This window comes from Python bivittatus, unplaced genomic scaffold (assembly GCF_059951505.1).
Source record: "Python bivittatus isolate LINGU-HERP-01145 unplaced genomic scaffold, Pbiv_v1 ctg000800_np1212, whole genome shotgun sequence".
Lineage (NCBI taxonomy): Eukaryota > Metazoa > Chordata > Lepidosauria > Squamata > Pythonidae > Python > Python bivittatus.
In genome coordinates this window covers 1282455-1305800 of record NW_028277105.1, presented here as the reverse complement: position 1 = coordinate 1305800, position 23346 = coordinate 1282455, and the positions used below count along the sequence as shown (strand labels likewise).

General features: G+C 44.6%; 1 protein-coding gene across 4 annotated transcripts in view; it reads right to left on the bottom strand.

The window, feature by feature from the left end:
- Nucleotides 1-23346, bottom strand: part of AGPAT1 (1-acylglycerol-3-phosphate O-acyltransferase 1) — a 39288-nt gene that overhangs the window by 2211 nt on the left and 13731 nt on the right. For all 4 annotated transcript variants that reach the window (XM_088128695.1, XM_088128696.1, XM_088128694.1 and 1 more), the window contains 5 exons: nucleotides 13021-13210; nucleotides 9826-9959; nucleotides 9294-9469; nucleotides 3105-3200; nucleotides 332-404 (listed from right to left, as the gene is read on the bottom strand). In XM_088128695.1, coding sequence (XP_087984821.1) covers nucleotides 332-404; nucleotides 3105-3200; nucleotides 9294-9469; nucleotides 9826-9959; nucleotides 13021-13210 — 669 coding nt within the window. The remainder of the gene's footprint in view (nucleotides 1-331; nucleotides 405-3104; nucleotides 3201-9293; nucleotides 9470-9825; nucleotides 9960-13020; nucleotides 13211-23346) is intronic.

The window sequence follows — 23346 nt, the reverse complement described above, 5'->3', positions numbered from 1 at the left end:
TTTTCATATTATCGTATATGTTTCTCATACTGAAGGTCCTGGATTCAATTCCTGTTTTCTCTCATTTTTAAAAAGGTATAGATAGTAGTGAGCAGAAAGCCCTTCTCTGCCAAGACCTTAGAGATCCAGGGCTGCTTATATAGACCAGTGTTTCTCAACCTCAGCAGCTTTAAGATGTGTGGACTTCAACTCCTGGAATTCTCCTGCCAGCATGGCTGGCTGGGGAATTCTGGGAGTTGAAGTCCACACATCTTCAAGTTGCTGAGGTTGAGAGACACCGCTCTAGCTGCTCCTCACGAACTAGAAAAAAAGAAATAAAAAATGGAGTTACCTGTAGTGAAGCGCCTATCCTTCTTACTATAGAAATCTCGATACGACGAGATAACAACAGGAATGAGGGGAACCTTGAGAGAAGACAAAGGAGCGTCAACACAGAGGGAGGTGGGCAACGGGGAATTGGCCATCCTCTCTTCTAGCAAACTCCAATACATTTCCACAATTTGGCCCCTGAAATGGGGAGGCTGAGACTAGCAACCACCAGCCACCGTTAACCAAGCGCGCTCAGAAAACCACCTCCAAATCACTTTGTATTTTTAATACATGTCCAATACATTTCTAAAGACGTTGCCTTTGCCCAGCCTTTGGATAGGGTGAAAGCCATTTATTTTATTGCTCAATTGTAAACATATTTATAACAGAGTTTATTTCAACAGATCTCGGGGTATGAGGCAATTAGTTAAAAAAAAACATAACTGAAGGAGCTTAAGTTCCTGTAATTTTTTTTTTAAGGAAAATTCAGGAACATATTCCAATCCGTGGGCAAACAGGACTTTCCTCACCATTCTGAATCCAGTTTAAGGCAAAACTATCTTTTACATTAGGTGTACATGTTTTTTTCAACCAGCACAGCTGAAATACCGCATCAGATCAAGCAAATCTGCTTTGTCCAGTTTATTTTAGTTCTGCTAGTAGTGGGAAGAACTTAAGACGTATTTCGGGCGCAAAAAGGCTTGCTCTCCTGAGTAACAGTAATGCTATTTTATTCCACGTTGTCATCTGCTACTGTCTCCCACTGTCTTTTATGGAGTATCTACTCCCTTTTCACCTCACCTTGGAGCCTCCAGCTCTGAAGGACTTAAGGTTTGCATTCAATGTAAAACTTACTATTTTTTTATAACGAGGATTAAGGTTCTTCCCACCTGAAGAACTTCAAAAGCCATTTAACTGGTGGCCCCAGTACCCTTTCCCTTCACTTTTTGTTTTACGGCAGAAGCACCCTTCTCTACAGGGCCGCCCTAAAACGAGGACAGGTTTCCACGTCTTTGGAAAGTGAGCTGAAAATACACATTTGTAAACTGAAGCCTCCCCAAAGAGCTTGACAAGGTCCAATGAGCTGTCCAATGTATGGAAGTGAGAAAAAAAAGGAAGAAGGAAAAGGAAGAAGGAAACAGAATCAACCATCTCAGGTGCCTGACAGCCTTCTTTAAAGGTGGTGTCCTCCAAATTGTTTGGTTTGGATGAAGGAAACCTTCATCTGACATCTACGAACAGCACCAGATTGGTGGAAAGCTGGCTTACAGCCAGCCTCCAGGAGAGGGAGAGGGGGATCAGGATTTGGGGGGAATGTGCGACATAAATTAGACCAGTGTTTCTCAACCTTGGCCACTTTAAGATGTGTGGACTTCAATTCCCAGAATTCCCCAGCCCCTGTGCTGGCTGGGGAATTCTGGGAGTTGAAGTCCACACATCTTAAAGTGGCCAAGGTTGAGAAACACTGAATTAGACCCTCCTGCTACACACACACACACACACACACACACACACACACACCATATAGAAGGTGAGAAAGAGGAAGCAAAAACATAGCTCCCTTTTTTGCACCCCCTAAACCCCACCAAACAACAACTTCTAGCACACCATAACCAGCTCCTCACCGGGTGCTTCCCTTTCTCTGTCTCAACCTTCCCATTTGCGCTCTCCGTTTATTATGACGAGCCCACCTTCTCCAGTCCTTTGAAAGGACTGCAAGAAAACATGGGATTAAGCGCCCCCAGCGTAAGGGATCTGCTGCTCGCGTGCCAGAAATCTGCAGCAAAAGTGCTGCAGTTGCCCTGCATTATTCAACAACAGGCTGTGTGTGTGTGTGTGTGAGTGTGAGTGTGAGGCCAGTGGTGAGCCCTAGGGCCCCTTTTTGCGTCCTCTGGTGCCTTTGTGCACAACGAGAGAAGAGAAAGGGAACATGCGAACCCCCCAGCCACTCAGACCCTTGCCCCCATCTCCATACTAAGGGCAGCCCAGAGACCAACAGGAAGAGACTCTTAACTCAGGAAGCCCACTGGCAATCAGTTCACACTTGGTAAGAGACGCTGCCAGCTTTCCTTCTCTTGGCACACCTGCCTGGCGTCCATCTCCTCAACCACCCCTACGAGGGAGCCTGGTGTGACTGTTCTCATACTGGAAGAGAGGCACATGCCCCAAGATCGCCCAGCAAGGGGGTGACAGAGAGGAAAACGTCATCGCGACTTCCCGCTTTCCCTCTGATTCACTGCTACCCCATTAACAGGGCAAGAGACCCATTTTTCAGAAGCCATCCTCATCTGAATACCAGGGAGGACTTCAGACTCGGCCATCTAAGTCCTCAATTCCTGCTCTGGGCTTGCAAAAGTCCAGGGGAGCTAACCAGGGTGTCTAATGCAACGGCCAGGCCACAGAACAGGTTTAACTCCAGGTTAACCAAATGCAATTGCTGTGTTCACATAATGTACAACTGTCCAAAGCAGTGTTTCACAACCTTAGCAACTTTAAGATGTGTGGACTTCAACTCCCAGAATCCCCCAGCCAGCCATGCTGGCTGGGGGATTCTGGGAGTTGAAGTCACACATCTTAAAGTTGCTAAGGTTGAGAAACACTGGTCCAGAGGCTCAGTGGGATAGTCCGGTTCATATAACATGCTCAAATAAGGACTTCATTCCCACCACCCGCTGAATCCCAAACTCCCTAACCCTATTTCAGCCTAACTGGGTGAACCTGGCAAAGAGAGGTCTTCCGTGGCTGCCAGCCATCCCTTGGGGTGGGGAGAAGGTGAGTCAACAGGGCACCCTTACCTGGGCTTGCACAGCCAAATGGAAGGCGCCCCGTTTGAAGGGCAGCATGGAGCCGTTGTGATTCCTGGTACCCTCGGGGAACACCCAGACCCGAACCTGCCAAGGGAGCCAAAGGAGAGGAAGAACTGAGTCCCTTTCATCAAAGATCTCTGGGTTCACATGAAGCCACACAAGGGTTAAGCAAAGAATCCATACTATTGAAAAACGGGTGCTTCGTGAGTGGGTACTGTCAGCCCCTGTGATCAAGGCTATCAGGAAGGAGGGGGTGCATGCCAGGAGGGGGGAGGGGCAAGAGGCAACATGGTCCGCAGGGGGAGCGTGGGAAGGGAAAGAGGTTCAAAATAGCTGCTGCCTAGAATTTCCCAGGGTATTAGATTTAGTTTGGCAAGATTCTGTCTATAAGGTATAGCCCAATAAAGGAACTGGACTCAACTGAACTGTTCCATCCTTGTTCTTGGGCTGGGCCTGACAAATCTTGCCAAACTCTTTGATGTCAGGCCCAGCCCAAGAACAACGATGGAATGGTTCAGTTGAGTCCAGTTCCTTCATTGGGCTATACCTTATAGACAGAATCTTGCCAAACTAAATCTATACTACAGCAACTAGTGGGTATACCCTGGGAGATTCTAGGGAGTGGCTATTTTGAACCTCTTTCTCTTCCCACGCTCCCCCTGCGGACCGTGTTGCCTCTTGCCTCCTCCCCCCTCCTGGAATGCACCCCCTCCTTCCTGATAGCCTCGATCTCCCCCATCGCTCTCGTGCTCATAGATACCTTCCATCACAGCCCCTTGAGGTAGTTCAGACAAGAAGAATCAACCATGAGTACTAGGACCACCTTTATTGTAAGGTTACAATAACACAATCTTGCAACTCCAAAAGTACCTCTCCCTTCTCTTACTTTTACTCTCCTGAAAACTAGGGAGGGTCCCTTCTGGGATGCTTTCTCCACCCCCGCCCCTCCTTTGGACTCAGATTTCGTTGATCAGACTGCTGTCTAGACTGCAGCTCTTCCTCCTGTCTCCCAAGGTCCTTCTCGCAGATCATTACAGCCATGTCCTCGATAACAGCTAATTTGCGAATGAACTGCCTCACTGGCAGCCATTTTGTGAGAGTGCCCACAACCTATTTTATTTTTATTGCCGTCCAGCGCAACTCTGGGCAACGTGCAAAATAACAATAATAAGAAACAGCAATGTGTGTAAGTTTAAAGGAAAAAGCCTAGAAAAAGCAACATCTAATAATCATCTCACAATGGGTCTGTCACCAACTCTAGCCCAAGGTTTGGGGGAAGTGACAGATTTTAAGGGCTTAAAATAAAGTTTAAGGGATTAAATAAGGTCAGGGTGGGGGCCATGCGACTCTCAGGGAGAAGGTTGTTCCAGAGGGCAGGTGCCAGGACAGAAAAGACCCATTTCCTGAGTCCCATCATATGACACTGTTTAATCGATGGGATCTGGAGCATGCCTACTCTGTCCAATCATAGATGGGCAAAAATTATTAAAGATAGTGAACCCTCATGCTGGCTGGGGAATTCTGGGAGCTGAAGTCCATACAGGTTGTCAAGTTTGAAAAATACCAGTCTACAGGTTTCTAAGGAGGTTCCTTGCTCTAGCCAGATCTTACAACTCTGGCCTACTAGACTATCCCAGCCTTATGTCCCAGGAACCTCTTCCCCAAATCTCAGAAGCTGCTGAGAAGAAGACACAGGTCCAGGTTTGGGGAGACGAATGCAAAGTTGCTGCCTTCTCTGCCTTAATAAAGGGTGAAAAGTGTGCAGCAGAGTTCCAGTCTCACGCAAGATTCAACATATGAACAATGCCCCAATTTCTTCTATGCCAGCACACTGAAGATGGGGCCAACATTCTTACCACAATGGTTTGCAACATGATGCCTAACACCAGCCCATAACTTTCCAAAATTAAATTGTATAAAAGAAATGGACAAGGTATGCAAGGTTGCGAAATGTTGGGAGAGCTCTATGTTCTCACATGGAATTTGGCAGCTTGTGAGATTTCAGATGACAACAGGACATATATGGGCTATTGTACTGCACCTAGGGTTTCCAAAGATAGTTGACTGTTGCCCAAACAACATGACAAGGCCAGTCATACTAGAGGTGCACAACTGAGGTTCAGAAAGCATAGAATTTGGCCCCTAGAATTTTTCTGCAAGTTTCCACTAGATGGTATTTTTAATGCGAAAATAAGGACCTGAATTTTGGTGCACAGGGTTAATCTGATCGACTGCATGAAATTTAGTATCATTTTAATTCAGTTTAGGTCCAATTTAATGGGAGTTTTGTTCTAACCCCATTTCCATCTTTGCCCTGGGCTTGCTGACTTTTCCCCATGTGCTCCCCAGTATACTCTACACCTGTGTTTCTCAACCTTGGCCACTTTAAGATATATGGACTTCAACTCCCAGAATTCCCCAGCCAGTATGTTACAGTTGATGAATCAGAACTAATAGGAGAACATATGATGAGAAACCTTATCTCCTTTTGTGACAGTTCCCAGATTAATAGATCAGGGGAATGCCCTGGACATAATGTATCTCACTTGATGAATGGTTGTTTTGTAGTTTTTGTTTACCACTCCAATTATTATTAGGACACTAGGATCTGGACCTCAACAAAGCATTTGACATTATGTCCTCATTAATGGTAAATTAATCAGTGTGTTCTCAATAATGGGAAATTATAATCTATATCAGTGTTTCTCAATCTCAGCAACTTTAAGATGTGTGGTCTTCAGTGCCCAGAATTCTAGTCCCATGCTGGCTGGGGAATTCTGGGCACTGACATCCATGCATCTTAAAGTTGCTCAGGTTGAGAAATGCTGGTTGAGAAATACTGGTCTAGATGACACTATTATTAGATAAGCTTTGTTGGCTGAGTGATTGCACCCAAATAGTATCTGTTAATAGCTCCAGCCTGAAGGGAAGTGATCAAGTAATGTGTCCCAGGGCCCTGTGTTGTTCCACATTTTCATTAATGACCTAGATAAAGAGCTGAGGGGATGATTACCACATTTGTATATGTCACAAAATGAGGAGGAGCAGCTGACACTTTGGAAGACAAAGAGAAGTTTCAAAAAGATCAAGACAAGCTTGACCAGTGGGCCAAAACCAACAGGGTATTTTAAGAGGGAGGAAAATATAGTCTTGCATCTAGGAAAAAAAAACACAAAGCACAAGTACAGACAGTCCTCTACTTACGAACTTCTGAGTTACAAACTTTCGCTGATATGAACAAACCTGTCTGCAAGGCAGGAAAGGGTTAGTTTATGGTGTGCCACATGTGTATGCTTGGCAGCACCATTGTGCATTGGGAGGCTGAGCGTTTTATACTCGGTTGGGCTTATGAACAAAATGGACTCACAAACAGTCTCTTGGAATGTAACCTGTTCACAAGTAGAGGACTGTCTGTATAAGACTGGGGAGACCTGGCTTGGCAGAGTGTGTGTGAAAAGGATCACAGTGTTTTTTTCGTGGACCACAAGTTGAGTGTGAGCTCACAAGGGGATACCACTGCTAGAAACGCAAAGCTCTTTTGGGATGGATTCAAACAAGCATAGAGTCCAGGTCACAGGAAAAAAATTGTACCATCTATTCTGTCTTGGAAGACCCCCTCCCTCCTGAAATCTGTATCCAGGTCTGAACACCACAGTATAAAAAGGACAGTGACAAACTGGAGCAAGTTCAGAGGAGGGCTAACAAGATGGCAGGGGGACTGCAAATCAAGTGGTGCAGGATCAGAACCAATGGGCTGGAACTCCTGAGAAACAGATTCAGCTTAGATCAGTGTTTCTCAACCTTGACAACTTTAAGATATGTGGACTTCAATTCCCAGAATTCCCCAGCCAGCCAATCTGGGAATTGAAGTACACAGATCTTAAGGTTGCCAAGGTTGAGAAACACTGGTTTAGATATTAGGAGGAATTTCTTGACAGTAGGAACTGTCAAGCAGCAGAACCGGTTGGCTCACGATGGGGTATGCTCCCTTCCCTGGCGGTCCTTAAGCAAAGGCTGGACAGCCATCATCCGAAACGTTTCATCAGATCCTGCACTAAGCAGAGGGGCTGGCCTAGCTGATTTCAGAGGACCTGTCCAACTTAGATTCTACAAGTTATGCAGCAAAAATTTGGCCATGAAAACACATGCTATACAGACATATAACCCAGTGACCCAAAATAGCCCCATCCTATGAGACAGTCCTTCCATCAGAAGTTGCTGCCTCATTGTAATAGCCAATGACAGAAACTGAGCCACTCACAGATTCCACCTTGAAGTTTCCAGCAAATATTTAGCCCAAAACTGAGTGGATCTGCCAGGCAATGCAGTCTGTATAGGTGCAATCAATTGCCGGCAGGGCCCTGTACAAAGCAGCAGAATAGAAAAATATGCTCTGAGGACGCCTGCTGATTCGACAGGCAAATCCATCTAGGCAGGAGGATCCAAGGACACTCCTCTAGTCACTGAAGCATTTGTGAAAGGGGTACAGTCTGTTTTGTCCAAGTGAAGGCAGTTTGGTAATGAGGTACAAGGAAGGCTCTTAAGAAAAGCCGCCGGCTGAAAAGCTTTCTCAGACAAAATACCAAAATGGTTGAGTGAATGGGGTGAATGAGCATAAACCGAAAGAAGAGAATATCTGTAGCTCAGGGTTGAACCATGGAGTCCTTGGTGGTCTCTCAGCTTGGTGGTTTGTCTGCAGACGTTTCATTATCCATCCAGGTAACATCATTAGTGTGAGGGAGTGTGGGGTTTGCTCCCTGACAGTGTTGGTGGGGGTGTGGTGTTCTCCTTGGTAGTTCTTTATTAGGGTGTTGTTTTCTGCTAGATTGTTTGTCTGGTGCTAATCCCTGCTTCTCTGGGCATTGGCTGCTGGAGAGGATGTATTCTGGTCTTTTTGTTTCCTTCTTAGCTTTTTTATTGTCTCTTTTGAATGGTGTGTAAATGTGGTTTATCTCTATGAGTCTGTGTCATGTGTCCCTCTCCCTAATCCTAAACTATTTTATATAAACAGGGAGCAAACCGCACCCTCTCTAGCACTGATGATATTACCTAGTCAGGTAATGAAACGTCTACAAGCAAACCACCAAGCTCAGAGAGCACCAAGGGCTCCATAAACTGAAAGATCCTGCAGGGAATGATCTCAAAGCCTTTGCTTCCTTTGTGCACCAGCAGAATTACAGCTCACCTGACCTAGAAAAGCATCAGTCACCGGGCTCTGTGGGTTACCTGCAGCAGTGTTAAAATATAATATAATCTGGGCCTCCAGTTTATATCTTCTCACAATCAGAAACACTGTACCTATTGATGGTGTACCAGAAGCTACGACCAAACACACTGTGGAGAAACTCTGCTGTCCCATTTATGAGGCCAGATGCCTCAGCAGTTTATTCACACAATGTACACACAGTGGAGGCTGAACCATTCTGTATCATTTCAGTCGTGTACGCTGGGGGTTAGCAGTGCTGGGACCTTCTCGCCCCCTGTGACTTTCTACTTCTGCTTGCAGAAAGACAACACATCAGGGAGAAGGCAAAGATGTTGCCTCCTGTGTGAAGGAAGTGCTTGAGGCCTGGAGAGCTTTCCTAAAATGATTTCCTTCCACTTGTCTTGCATATTCCAGATGGCATAGTCCCCAGAAGGGGTACATTATAAAAGCATTAATTAGATTATATCTGACCTTTCCTCCAGGAACTCAAGCCAGGTTACATGGGAATCTCATTTCATTTAATCCACACAACACCCCTCCCCCATGGGGTAGGTAGAAAGAGAGGGACTTCTTTGGCTGAGGGGGGACTAGAAGAGGGGTCTCCTTGGTCCAAGTCCAGTACCTTCACCACTATCCCACTTTGGCTCTGGGGCTGAGAGGGAGGGACTGGCCCAAAGTTCCCCAGTTTGTGGCCAAGAGGGGACTAGAATCTGGACCTCCTTGGTATCATTTCAACACGTTCACTACACAACACTCTGCTAATTTGCATCATCTCCCAATGGGGGGGCGGGAAATCCAAGTCAACCATCATGACCCAAGGCATCTCGAAATTTGGGAGAAGTCTCTCAATCACGATTCCTCACATTCAACCTCACTTGCAAATGGTGTAGTCCCTTGCTCAGGCACAACTCCATCCCACCAGCCACCTCCATTTCATCACAATCCTGCAATCCCCTTCCAAAAACACTCACATCTTTGTTCAACATAGTTTGGGCAGCCTCAGACATGACGCTGATGGCATCGTCGGTTTTCTTGCGGTTGATAAAAATGATGCCTCCCAGCCAGCACGCCAATCCCACCGTGCCCATGTACATCAGCTCCTTCTTGGCAATGGGCACGCACCGATCTGGCAGCACCTCCATTAACCCTGTGCGGAAAAGTGTGAGGGTTAGTTATGCTGATGCACAAGTCATAGACAGAGACGTCTACCTTGCACTGGATGGCACGCCATCAGATGAAGGAACCACAAGTGGAGACAGAATATACCTTCTTCATACCAGAGTTTTCACAAGGGGTGGCAAACTGACTTTTTATCAGCTAATGCTTAGTAGAGGAGCTGTAGGGGAAACAGGCAGTAGGGAAAAAAAGCCATACAACCAATTCTAACATTCTGGCATTGCTGGACCACACTGCGACATCTGTTTTAAGAACCACCTGACAACAAATGAGCTGAGAGGGCCCAGATCAAATTCTTAGCTCCTCCCCGCCTTCCTCCAGCCATACCGAGCAAGTCGAGGGAGCTCTGGTGGTTGGACACCACCACGTACGGCTCCTTGATGTTGAAGTTCTCAGTCCCCCGCACATCAATCTTGATCCCATACAGATATTTCACGTGGAGCATCATGAATCGTATTATCCTGGGAGGGTTAAGGAAGAGAGAAAGCGTATGAGAAAGTTGAACTTGCAACACTAGGAGTGAATGTCTGTGGATACATCCGCCTTTGGAAACGTGGCTCCCTCCAGATGCGCGGAGGCTGCAATTCCCCACCAGCGTTTGGAGAGCTGCAACTTCACCATATCTGGAGGGCTGGTATGGATGGGGCTAGAACATCCTGCTGAAAGCAAGCCTCAGCACTTTTCAAAAAAGAAAGGGGTGAAAATCGTGCACCCCCAAGACACGGTTGCTACTCCCAGAGGTTCCCAACTACCTCCTCCAAGATATTAGGCCAGGAAAGGCTGGCTTGGGGAGATTTCTCTGGGTGCCCGAGGTGGAAGGCAAAAGGTCCTCCCCACATGCCATATACAGAAGCCAGTCCGACTGGCAATCTAACTGTAGGCCAGCCCCAGTTACAGTTAAGAGACATCTGAGTTCAAAGAGAGATGGGGGTGGAGAAAGCATTTTGGAAGGGACCCTCCCTAGTTCTCTGGACAGTAAAGGCAGGGGAGGGGGGAAGTGCTTTCAGACTTGCAAGATTCTGCTACTGTAACCTTACAATAAAGGTAGTGTTAGTACTCATGGTTTGGGCTTCCTGTCTTGGACTACCTCAAAGGGCTGACAGGGACTCATGGCGCGCTTTGGGGGCAATCACATTATCTCTCAGCCCTACTCATTCCATTTGTTTTGTTTTCGGAGCACAGGCCCCGCCAGCTGCTCTCTCCTGACTACTAGCTGTTGCACACCTCTTCAGACGCTTCCAGTGGAGCTACTGGACCCACAGATTTGGCACATGAAGTTTGCAGATGGCCTCTTCCGCAGGATGTCATTAACGCCATAGACTTTGGCAAATCGAGGTGAATTCTGCCACTACTTGGTCACTGGCCATGTTGATGATTATCTTGATCTATGACCCTGTGCTTGTGCAACCATCCCAAACATTTCTGTTCCATATCTAAAGGGAGCCGAAGGAGGAAAGCAGGAAAGATCTGCCACTGTTAGCTGCTCTACGAAGCAAGATAAAAGGAAGCCCTTGAAACCCACCCACCCCCAAGAGAAAAAACAAGCCACCGCTTGAATCGCCATATGTTAGTCTTGTGAGGCACCCTAGATGAGAAGCACACCCAGAAGTACTAGCTCTCACTTTACCGTAAGGTTACATTAGCAGAATCTTGCAAGCCTGAAAGTACATCTCTCTCCCCTTGCCTTTACAACCCAAGAAACTAGGGAGAGTCCCTTCTGAGACATTTGCCATGCCCCTATTCTTTCTGTGGGCTCAGCTGCCTCTTATCTGACTGTTGCCTAGTTTGTGACTCTTCCTCCTGTCTCCAAGGCCATTCCACAGACCACTACACCATCACACATTCATTTTGTCAGCCCCTGTAGCTAGGGCAGAGTCTGTTGAAGAGGGTGGCTATAATAAATTTAACTAAATAAACAAACGTTGGCTTGGGGCATGAGAGAGGGGGGTTCAAATTTCTGCTCAGTCCCTGAGCTCCTTGAACTCTTTTAATGCAGAGGAAGACATTTAAGTCTCTAATGCTGGGCTTCTGTACTGGGCAGAGCACACTGGCAGGGTTCACACATTGTGTTAAGTATAAGAAGACAGGATTGTTTTTCTTTCTTTTCTTTCTTTATATTAAGAATGTTTCCATATACTAAAAGACAAATCAAAAGAAAAAAAGGAAGAGAAAGAAAGAAAGAAAAACAGGAAAGTGCAGGAAAACAAAAAGAAAAGGGAAACTAGTTAAGAAATATATAAGTGACTTCCAACCTTCTTTTCAACAGACGGTTACAACCTTGTTGTCCACCTTCCCTCTTAAGTACTATACAATTCCCTTCAACCCCTCATTTAATCAAGGTCTACCTTAATCTTTCAATTCATAAATATTTCATTTCTTTCTTCTTTCAATAAAAAGTCCATATAAGGTTTCCAGTCTTTCAAAAAAGTTTTTGTCATTTGTTCTCTGACCAGAAGGCAGAATTATTTCAAAGGGCTTTCACCTGAGTTTAGATGTGATCTTTTTCCTTTTTATTGCTTTATTTTTGTTGAGAGGTGTTTTTTTCTTTTGGCTGATGGTTCTTTTCACTGTTGGTATTGGCTAGTTTCTGTTTCTTTTATGTATGACCATGGACATTTAAAAGTGTTCTACTTATATTCTAGGTAAGCCACCAAGAGTCATTCTGATAGCAGTGGGGTAGTAATGTCTTCAATCAATCAATCAATCAATCAATCAATCAATCAATCAATCACATAATGCAGCTGGTTGGTTTGGGGCTTACCGCAGTGTGATAAACTGCCAATAGAGTTTGTAAAACAGGGCTTACGGCTTACAGAGGTGTGAGCCCATCCAACGGTGGTTTATTCAACAAATCGTGACACAACAATGTGAAAATCCAGATCAGACGCTCCAATGTATAGAATAGTCTTCTTGAAACTGGGTGAAGTACAGTCTCTCTCCCTTCAAGCCTCTCCTTTTCCAAAGGCTGTCATTTCCAGGTGACACTGGACTTCCCCTCTTAGAACAGATTCCCAGCTATAATCCCACAAGGCCATGTAACAGTCTCCTCCCCCCCAGTTAGATTCCCTATCTTGCCTCTCTTGGAGCATCAGCTTGTTTTTGGCAGGATCCCATCCAAATCAGCAATTTGCAGACCTTGACAGCAGCCATCCAGGGAAGGCAGCTGAGATCAAGAGGGGCATGGTGGTGAAGCATGCAAAGCCCATTTTTGACTCTCCCCTGTCGATTGCAAGCGCACAGCAGTGTTTCTCAACTTTGGCCACTTTCAGATGGGTGGACTTCAGCTCCCAGAATTCCTCAGCCAGCATGGCCAGCCATCCCTAGTTCTCCCACCAGATGAGCTGCATTAAACTACATTTCCTATTTTACACCAGCTATGTTAACTGAAGATGGGAGCTGTAATCCAACACATCAGGAAGATCCATACACAATGAGGGTGACCCTGTTATCTATCCATCTGAGATCAGATGTAGGCCTAAGTTGGGTGAAGGCTTTCCTGCAGTCAAAGAGGGGTGGACTCACTTCATATTCTCCACATTGCGGCCACGGACCGCGCAGATAGGAATGACCAAGACAGCCAGGAAGAGGATGTAGCCGTTGTAGAAGGCCATCTTACAGAAATACTTGAAGGTGGCACTCCATTCGTACAGAAGTGGGACAGCCACCAGGAAGAGGATAAGGAGCCACTGGCCCAGCGAGATCTCCATTGTCTCTGAAGAAAGAAAACAGGGAGGCATTTACTTATTAAGCTTTCATAGAAACCAAGCGTTAGCAGAGCCTTACAAACTATTTAGCTGGCTGGAGAACGTGAGAAGTTGTAGTCCTAACGCACCTGGAGGTCACCTGGCTAGAAAAGGCTGTATTAGTCCAATTTCCTGATCGATTCAAGAAACCCATTGCTCAAGCATCCTCTGCAAGAGAAATCCCACCATTCCTCTTGGCCACTGGGGCCTAATTCTGTTTGGGTGGGAAGGGCCCTTGGTCCATGCTACAAAAATCAGTGGAAACCAGAAGGAATTAGCAGGGCCAGAACAAAAACAACATTTGGTTTACTTTAAGACTTCTTCTCTACCATCCAAGAGTGCGGGATATGAAATAATGGTTTAAGCTACAGGAAGCTGGATTCCAAATGAATACTAAACAACTTCCCAATGGTAAGAACAATTCAATGGTGGAGCCACAGACTTAGAGAGGTGGTGGGACTCGTTTCCTTGGTACGTTCAAATGGAAGCCAGGGAGTGACTTTTATTTAGATTCCTGTACAGAGCAGGGGTGGAATTTTATAGCCTAAAGAGTCGTTCCCAACTCTGTGATTCTATGATGAATGCAGATAATAGGATTAACCTCCAATATATTTAATGTTTTATTCTATCACATTAAAAAAATTACATGTTGTAACAACTTTTGGAAGAACACTGATGGGCTCACTCAGTGCTTTCAGGAGCCACTTATGGCCTTATGCCCCCTTGCTCTAGGGCAGTCTTTCTCAACCTTAGCAACTTTAAGTTGTATAGACTTCAACTCCCAGAATTCCCCAGCCAGCATGCTGGCTGGGGAATTCTGGGAGTTGAAGTCCACACATCCTAAAGCTGCCAAGGTTGAGAAACACTGCTCTAGGTAACTAGCTTCACTACTGACCTGCTCTGACATTCAACCAAAAGTTATTCTCCAGTAGCTTAAACCTGTGCAAGTTAGACCCCCCTTTTGGGGTTAGGCAGCAGGAAACTAGTCACCGATCTCTTCTAGGACTGCAGCTTTTCCAGGATTTAATCTACCAATCCTGCTCAAAGGCATTTTTAAGAAGGCACTGTAACAATACAATCCCCTGGAGAGCTGTCAGGGTCCCAAAGTTACAAACATTTAGTAGACATCAACCCTCCTTGATGTTTACCTACCGTTATTGACTTTTTCAATGCATGAATTTAAATCCATGCAGGGGGAACCAGGAGGCCTATCACTACCCCATGCAGATTATTGGCACAATTTCTGCCCTAGACCCCTCTGCAACACATAGAACTGCTGTGGTAGACACAATGGTTTGTCCCTGCCCAGAGTGACACGTAGCAGGATCTTCTCTCAGGCCCACAGGCAGCTGCCTGAACTGGAAGATTCTTGGAAGATTCTTTTCCAAGCATGATTCTTACAGAGTTCTTTTTGCTGGATTTGTTGAGATGAAGCAGGTGGGATTACAAGAATTCCAGCATCCGAACTATTTCCCAGTTAGAACCAATATATTTCCATGGGCATTAGGGCGGATAGCTTTTGATCTTTATATCAGCCTTCCGGTGATGCAGGGAGAAGGCGGATGTTTTATTTATTTTATTTTTATTTCACTGGATTTCTCCGCCGCCCATCTCCCCCATAATAGGGGACTCTGGGCGACTCACAAAAAACATTAAAACTATAAATACATCCAAAATTTAAAACAATACACATAAAACATCCAAAATTTAAAATCTGTTTATCTGTTTTACTGATAAACAGAAAAGCTTGCAGCTGATTGTTTACAGAATGGATTCCTGAATCTTTACCAGTCTGGGGAACCAAGTCTTACACCCTCCAAGGGACAAAACCTCTACTCCAAAACCCCTTAGAAAATCCAAAGACACGAAAGCAAAATTAGCCCTCAAGAACTCTCCAAAGGTCTTGCTAAAGTGGGAAATCCTGATAATTGCATTCTGGATCCCTGCAGAATAAGGACATTTTGTTAAGCCATCACTGAGAAGCCCATGTCATGTCTCCTCCTCTGCTGAGCCAGCCTAATGAATCTTGTCCTTATTGCAAAGATAAAAACCAAGAACAGAGAAGATAAACATAATAGCTGTGTGTACATCCTTGGAGGAAGGATGAATTGATAGATCATCTCCACAGTCCTGCTATACTACAAGCTATGGAGTTTGAGAAGGACGCTACTTCTAGCTAGCCACCCACTTCTAGCCAGCATCTAAAAAGGGTATTGTTCACCTCCAGTTTTGGTCAGGTAGGACTATTCTTCAGCAGCTCTCCTCAACCTGGGGCCTCCCAGAAATGCTGGACTAGAACGCCTATTATCTCCAGGGAAATGGTCATGCCATATGGTTCAGGCCACCAGAAGGACCTTGGGTCTGGGGAGGCAGCTTACAGCCACTGTGGGACGTAGACCTCATTACCCCCCAGGAGGCAAAAATGTCCAGATGGAAAACAAGTTTTGTGTGTGCAATCATAGCACTTTCATAAGTGCAGGGCTCCTGAGCTCTAAGACATGTACTGGCTTAATAGCTCAGGGTGTGTGGTAGACGGCTTTCCACTACTGCAACTGGCCTACAGAAATTTCCCCCATTTTTGAAACCGGATTGTCCCGTATCATAAAAAGAGCAATGTAATCCACAAGTCAAACACAAGTCCAACTGAAGCTGTGGCATCAACTGAATGTAAAATAAAGCTGTAGCTAACATTTTTCATGTTAGTGCCCAGAGGTCTTATGCCAAATTTAAAGGTTCTGAAATTAAGATTTTGGAACCCTCTTAGCAGCTTCCCTTTTTCTTCCTAAAACCTAAACAGTGGAAGAGAAATGTGTGTGACTGGAGTTGTCACACCCTGAAATAGCATTTCAGTAAGAAATAAGAGTAATCTGTACATGAAGCTTTTTCATTCCCTCCAACTGACTGCCCTCCAACACATTTCTCAATTTTCAACTTAACTAGATCTGGCCATTGGGAGAAAAAATGTTTCATACAATTCAATACAATCAAAATGAACAGCAAACAGTTCAAAACACCACTAATATCAGAAGAGCAGTAAAGGAAGAAGGGCAGGAAATCCAGCATGTTTCCCCTGAGGTCAATTTGGGGGGGGGGGGATCCACATCCCTATAAATCACTCTTCATCTTGACAGGGTCATAATATTGGGAAAGAGATCAATACTGTCTTCAAAACCTAGAATAGTACTGCCAACCCCTCTCTGGATAAGTAAATCCTTCGCAAGTCACTCTCCATTTCACTTTTCAGGTTGGTGTTACAGATCTCAAGAAACTCATAAGAAGCTCCTAAACTCCTTTAAGCCACTTCTTGGTGGTACTGGGAGATCATGTGATTTATGAACCTTGTCAAAGTTATGATATATTTAGCCATGATTTATAGAGTATGCCATAGTTGGCTGGGTTCATTCAAGACAATAAGCCCTGAATCCTGAGAGCAGCCAGAGCCACCAACAGGCCAGCAGACAGCTCTCCTGGCATCTTCCAGGCTCCCTGCTTCCAATGGTTTTATCTCTCAATTATTTTAATACTGAAAAATGAGAACTTAGCATGCTCTAAAGCAAAGCCCCAACCTCAGCTGTAACACTGTTTTTCCCCCATCTGGGAATCTCCCACAAACCAGAGATGTTGTTATAAAACAAAATTACAGATGGGCTCTGCACTATGTTTTGACTTGAAGTATAGCACCTATTTTCTAGGTTGATGGTTAAAGTAGTACGGAGCATCCCGGGAGGCTAGAAGGGATAGCAGGCATAATTGCACCAGCTTACCCCCTAGAAAATGGGCATTTTAATTCTGGCAACCCCCACCACGGCAGTCATTTTGTCAGACAGCACGGCATTCTTCAAAAGGATGGAAACCCTCACACTGAGCCAAATTGAGTAAGCTACATTTTGGCTTAGTATGGGCAATGAACTCAGCTGCCGCTTAAACCAGACTTTCTGGTTCTGCACATGGTCAAAGCAATGAATTATCTTTTCTGCGCATGAGAAAAATCTAGCTGGAACACAAGACTGGTTCACCCAGACTGGTTCCCACATGCCAACTGACCACAAGCCAAATAGAGGGCTCGGGGGCATCGATGCTGCCTGCTTCTCGGCACCCTACCTCAAGACATCCTAGCAATCTATTCTGAAAAACCAAGATAGTAATTTGCAACCTTAGAAGAATTATGCAAAGAAACGAGTATCTAGTCCTGCTAGGCAATCCTACGACTTGGTTTATGCTAAATCATAAATGTTGTTTGGTTCAGAATGTTGTGCCTACCCAGAAATTCTGATCTGTAAATTGAATTTTAGTGATGAATGAACCCAGCCAATAATGATCTATTATTCAAATCACGGTGAAGAAATGGCTCAGGGATGTGTGAATGCAATCTGTGTGTCCTCTATGAAGACAGCCTCATTAATTTCCAAGAAGCTTATGGCCAGGTAGGCAGGTTTCGAATAGGAACCAAAAACAAGGGGCACACAGAGTTTCTGAGATTGTATTGGCTCGCGTCCATTTTTGCTTCGCCATGCCGTAGTGACAAAAGACATTTCAAACCAGGATGAGAGACTGACTCACAGGCAGTGCACTCTTTGAGATGTCTGAAAGAACCCCCCAGACTCAGACTGTCCGCCAAGGAGCTGAGAAATGTCATACTGGCACAACCAGGTTTATAAGTAATTTTTTTTCCAAGCACGCTCCCAGTGACTCAGTGATACCAGGGAGGTAGACTGCCAAGTTCTGACTCCCTTTCTCTTGTGCTCTCCTGCACATCTGTGATGTGCTGTCCAGCTGAACGAGGTCTAAGGTTATGCTCCCTTTTTACTCTCAGTTTGCACCAAGCTTCACCTTGGCAAACTAACAAATGAAGAAATAAAAACGCTCGTACAATTAAGGCCGAGCACAAAGCAAACAGCCTGAAGAAAAGGACGCTGGAATGTTTAAAAAGGTCAATGCAATTTTGACTCAATATCTCAAAGGAAAAAACCCTCTAGTCACATTTCAAGAGCATTCCAACAAATTCCTCAAGTGTAAATATTTTTGTAAGTATCAACAGGAAATGGGTCATCACAGGACACTCTAAAGCCGGGTTTCATGCCCATGATGTTGGACAGCTTCAAGAGAGTGGAGTCCTTGGAGTTCTCTGAGCTTGGCTGTTTTCTTGCAAACATTTCGTTAACCTGGCTAGGTAGCATCTTCAGTGCTAGAATGGAATGGGGTTTGCTCTCTGTTTATATACAGTGGCATGCCCTGCCAGTGCTGGTGTGGGTTTTGTGTTGTTTTATTTTTTCCCTCTGGCAGTTCCTTGATTAGGGTATTGTTTACTGCTAATTGTATGTCTGGTGATAATCTTGGTGTTCATCTCTGCCTATCTGGATGATGATTACTGGTGAGGAGATGTTCTGGTCTTTTGCTTTCCTTTTTATTGTCTCTTTTGAATAGTGTGTAGATGTTGTTTATCTCTATGGGCCTGCTGATGGCTGCCTTGTCTGAATACCAAGCTTCCATTCCTTTTGGATTTAGCTTGGTCTAAGATGCTGAGAGTTTCCCAGTTGAAACTGTGGTTAAGTCTGTCCATGTGTTGTGAGATTAAGGAGTTTTCATCGTGTCTTCTGACTGCTTCAATAGAAAACAGATAAGTTAATAGAGGTTAAGCTATTAATGGCTGCCTCCTGCATTGGGTGATTCTGAATCTCTGATGGCTACTGGTCTTTCTTATGAGCCTTTCTGAGAGGCAACTGGTTGTGGGCACATAAGGACCAGATTAAAAAAGTCTTCAGTCTGATCAATCAGGGTTCTCCTGATGACACTGAGCAGCAACATAAACATGGAATTTCCCTTCTCAGTTTGAAGAAATGGTTTGAAAACAATGAATCTAAAGAAATTCTTCCAAGGAAACAGGGAGCATAGACATTCTGTAGCTTGCATGCGTAGACCTGAAAAGCTATCAAAAAAAGAAAAAAAACAACAACCAAGGGCCATAAATGAAACTGAATACTTACATGGGATTTACAAGTCTAACTTAAGAGTAAAATCACTTTTTGCCACAGGTGACATTAAAAAAATGAGACCTAGAAAAGCAGAGGGCTAAAATTACCTTCAGAAGCAGTACAGTCCCCTCCTTAAAAGGAAAGCATTTTAATTGCTGATTGTGCTATAACATAGGTCTCTGAGGGCATGCTCTGCTGTTGAGACATGGCCTTTCCAGCTAGGAAACTCAAAACCAAATAGAAGTTGGTTTTTTTTAAACCTTTCACCATGTGGGCAAAGATACAACCGATTAAGCCATTATACTTATTACATCTTTGCCCAACTTTGCCCCCAAAAGTTGGCCCTATGGTTTGAGAGCATTGTACCTTCCTTGTAGACATAAGCAATACAGAGGAAGACTGCTATGAAGACCATCTCCAATGTATTCCAATAAATTCTAAATAAATCCCAGGGTCTCTTGAACTTCAGAAACTACCAGAGATGAAATTATTTGATCCATGTTATATATTGAAAAGTTAGAAAAGGTCTTTTTTACCATCTAGTCAACCTCCTATTTAATGTAAGTAATCCAAAAGATGAACATCCCAACCAATGTCTAACAGTGTTTCTCAACCTCAGCTACTTTCAGATGTGGACTTCAACTCCCAAAATTCCCCAGCCAGCCATGCTGGCTGGGGAATTTTAGGAGTTGAAGTCCACATCTGAAAGTTGCTGAGGTTGAGAAACACTGGTCTAACACCTCATCTTTCAAGCAATCAATTAGGCCACTAAAACAGATACAGGGTGAATCTAGTTCCTTAGCAGCCTCAAGTGAGAATTCCCAGGATATTTCGTGGCAGTCAAAATGGTGCGAAGATAATATTAAGCATGCAGAAAAGGCCCCAAATATTTCATCAGCCAACAAGACGTTGTTCATCAGCACCTCCCTGGATATCACCTCCTGCTTTTTGCCCCGAAGGAACGATTCAATCCCCATTTCAGGCAAGCATAAAACTGAAGTCCTGGGAAACTGGCCTAACAGCAAAGAGATGTGACAGTGGCTCCAATCGATCTGACAGAGAGACTTGGGGAGGTCAACGAAGACACTTCGATTGCAAAAAGATCACCAGGCTTCGCGGCAGCTGGAAGGTCACTGCATCCTCCTACCATGAGACTTGTCTGACAAGGCTGGGAGAGGGTGCTGCTGCTTATGGATCCCTCCTGGGAGGGATCTGGACTTGTCTCAGCAGGATCCCTCCAGGGAGGTAAAAGAGAGAAAGAGGAGGAGACAGATGTCTTCTCTCAGATTTGGCTGGAAGGTAGAAAAGGGGATCCTGCTTTATTCCAGAGACCCATCTCTAGCCAACATGACCCGTGGTGAGGGATCAATAATATTAGAAAGGAGACACATCCCCTCTCTCTGATGGCCCACTGGCAAATTTTAACAGGAACAGCTGGGTTCATTAATCCAACATGTTGCTTGTTTATCTGGTTTTCCCCTAGCGAGATGGGAATCCGGCCATTAGAATGTGTAAACCAGGGTTTAGGGCTTAGTTTAATGGGTGAATCGAGCCACCATCTCTTGTATAAGGTACGTTAAAGCAAACCAAGTTTCAATATAACAATACTATAGCATGAGAACTAAGCCGGCAAAGGCCCAGCTAGAGGCAGACGTAGTCATTGAAGGTATCCAGTTAATTAAAATTTATGGAAAGGGTAGTGATTCATTAGGTTTCTTTAATCTGGGTGACAGCAGTATTTATTATACAATAGGAAGAAAAATTTAAACTCTCATAATACTCAGCAGAGGGGAGGGAGGGATTGTGGGAGTTATAATGCTACGCATAAGTAAGACACCTGGTTAGGAGAGGCTGAATTAACACTAGAGCACTGCCTTAGGTTGCTGGTTTCTTGAATCCTGCAATATCAACCGCAGGTGCAGGGCTAAGGCAGAGGGAGGGGAGGGAGGGGCTTATCAAAAAGTGCTGAAGAAGTTTGCAGCAGAAATTTGAATTCACAGCCTTCTGGATTACACTTATTCCCTGGAGCTGCTTTGTGCTGACAGCTTTCTGATGCCACTCAAATCACATGGAGCACTTGTACAGCAGCTGGGTGACCAGGGTTGCATTTGCCTTGCTCTTCCCAGGTGGACTAAGCTCTCCAGAGTTACGATTCAGCCCTGGCACCACCACAGGCTGATATATAAAGCTCTCCCTATTACAAGGACAGCTAGTCCTCGTTTGGTGACTGTCTTGTTTAGCAACTGTTCGCAGTTATGACCAGTCCTTGCATTTAGGACCTTTGCAGGTCTGTAAAGCAAAGGAAAGCTGAAGTAAGATCATAAGCCCAGTCACAGTTTCAGTTACCAATCATTTCGCTTAACGGCCGATATGCCGATCACAATTGTGGTCACTAAACAGGGACTATCTGTACTAAGGAGGAATGCATGGAATCATCCCCTAAGTGTTAGTTAAAATAAAAAGGATGGAAAAAGAGTGAAAGGAAAACATAAACCACATTTATACACCATTCAAAAGATACAATAAAAAAGCTAAGAAGAAAAAAAGAGACCAGAACACATCCTCTACAGCAGCCTACACCCAGATAAGTAGGGATTAACACCAGACAGTCAAGCAGATCACAATACCCTAATCAAGGAACTACCAAGAAGAAAACCCCCACCCCCACCAACACTGGCAAGGCAAGCCACTGTATATAAACAGGGAACAAACCCTACACTCACTAGCACTGATGTTACCTAGTTGGATAATGAAATGTCTGCAAGCAAACAGCTAGACTTAGAGGGCACCAAGGACTCCACAATACATATGAATACTGGAAAAGAATACTGTCTGGAATTCTTGTCTGGGAAAGATGGGACTTATAATCAAAGTGAAAGCCATGGGGTAGGGAGGCTGATGTATGTCCTTGCCGGACAGCTGGTCTCATTGAAGATAAAGGCTTACTTCTTACCTGACGTATCTACAATTGCACTGCACTGTCCTGTACCACCTTAGATACGAAGGACAACATTATCACAGACCCTCTCGTTATCAGAACTAAACTTATTAGCTCATAAAGAAATACTACAGAAAAGCTACAAGTTGGCCAATATTTTAGATTCTTAGAGCTGGGATTTCATAGCAATTAATAGATCAGAAAAAGCAAGAATTCAACATCTTGGCTTCTCTTCCCCATATATTGTTTCCAAAATGGCCTTTTTCTCATGTTGATGTCAATGTAACGGTTCCTCCTTTTTCTCTTCTGCATCTTGTGGTGAATCATGAGCTGAAATTTGAATGGAATGACAAGTCCTCTGGGAACATGACAGTTGTGTCATTCCATGATCATGCTCAGGAAATGGATTACATAGATCTGGCAGCAAAGCTGACATGTAATTGTATGTGGGAAAGAGTAGGACTGCTGAGGAAGTGGGAGACATGGATGCCTGAAGTTGTTCTGCTCAAATCAGGAAGACAAGTCAACCCACCCTTGCTGACAGGAATCCTTGTGGATACCCCTGGGTAGCATCTTGAGGGACAAAAGATGGGGTGGCAGAGAGGAATCTCACCCACTTGCCTTCAGGTTAATGGCTAGGTTGGGAAAGCCCATATCTCCCACAGTAGCCACTTTGTGAAGAAGCAAGACCCCCACCATGGCATGCCCTTGAAATTCAAAATATGTCCACTGGACTAAAAAGTCTGTCCCTGATCCAGTGTCAACTTGAACAAGAACCAACTAGCCACAGAAGAGATACAGTCATGTGAAAAAGAAAGTACACTCTCTTTGAGTGCTATGGTTTTACATATCAGGACATAATAAAAACCATCTGGTCCTTAGCAGTTCTCAAAAGTACAGTGGGGCAAAGAAGTATTTAGTCAGCCACCAATTGTGCAAGTTCTCCCACTTAAAAAGATGAGAGAGGCCTGTAATTTTCATCATAGGTATACCTCAACTATGAGAGACAAAATGGGGGAAAAAATCCAGAAAATCACACTGTCTGATTTTTAAAGAATTTATTTGCAAATCATGGTGGAAAATAAGTATTTGGTCACCTACAAACAAGCAAGATGTCTGGCTCTCACAGACCTGTAACTACTTCTTTAAGAGGCTCCTCTGTCCTCCACTCGTTACCTGTAGTAATGGCACCTGT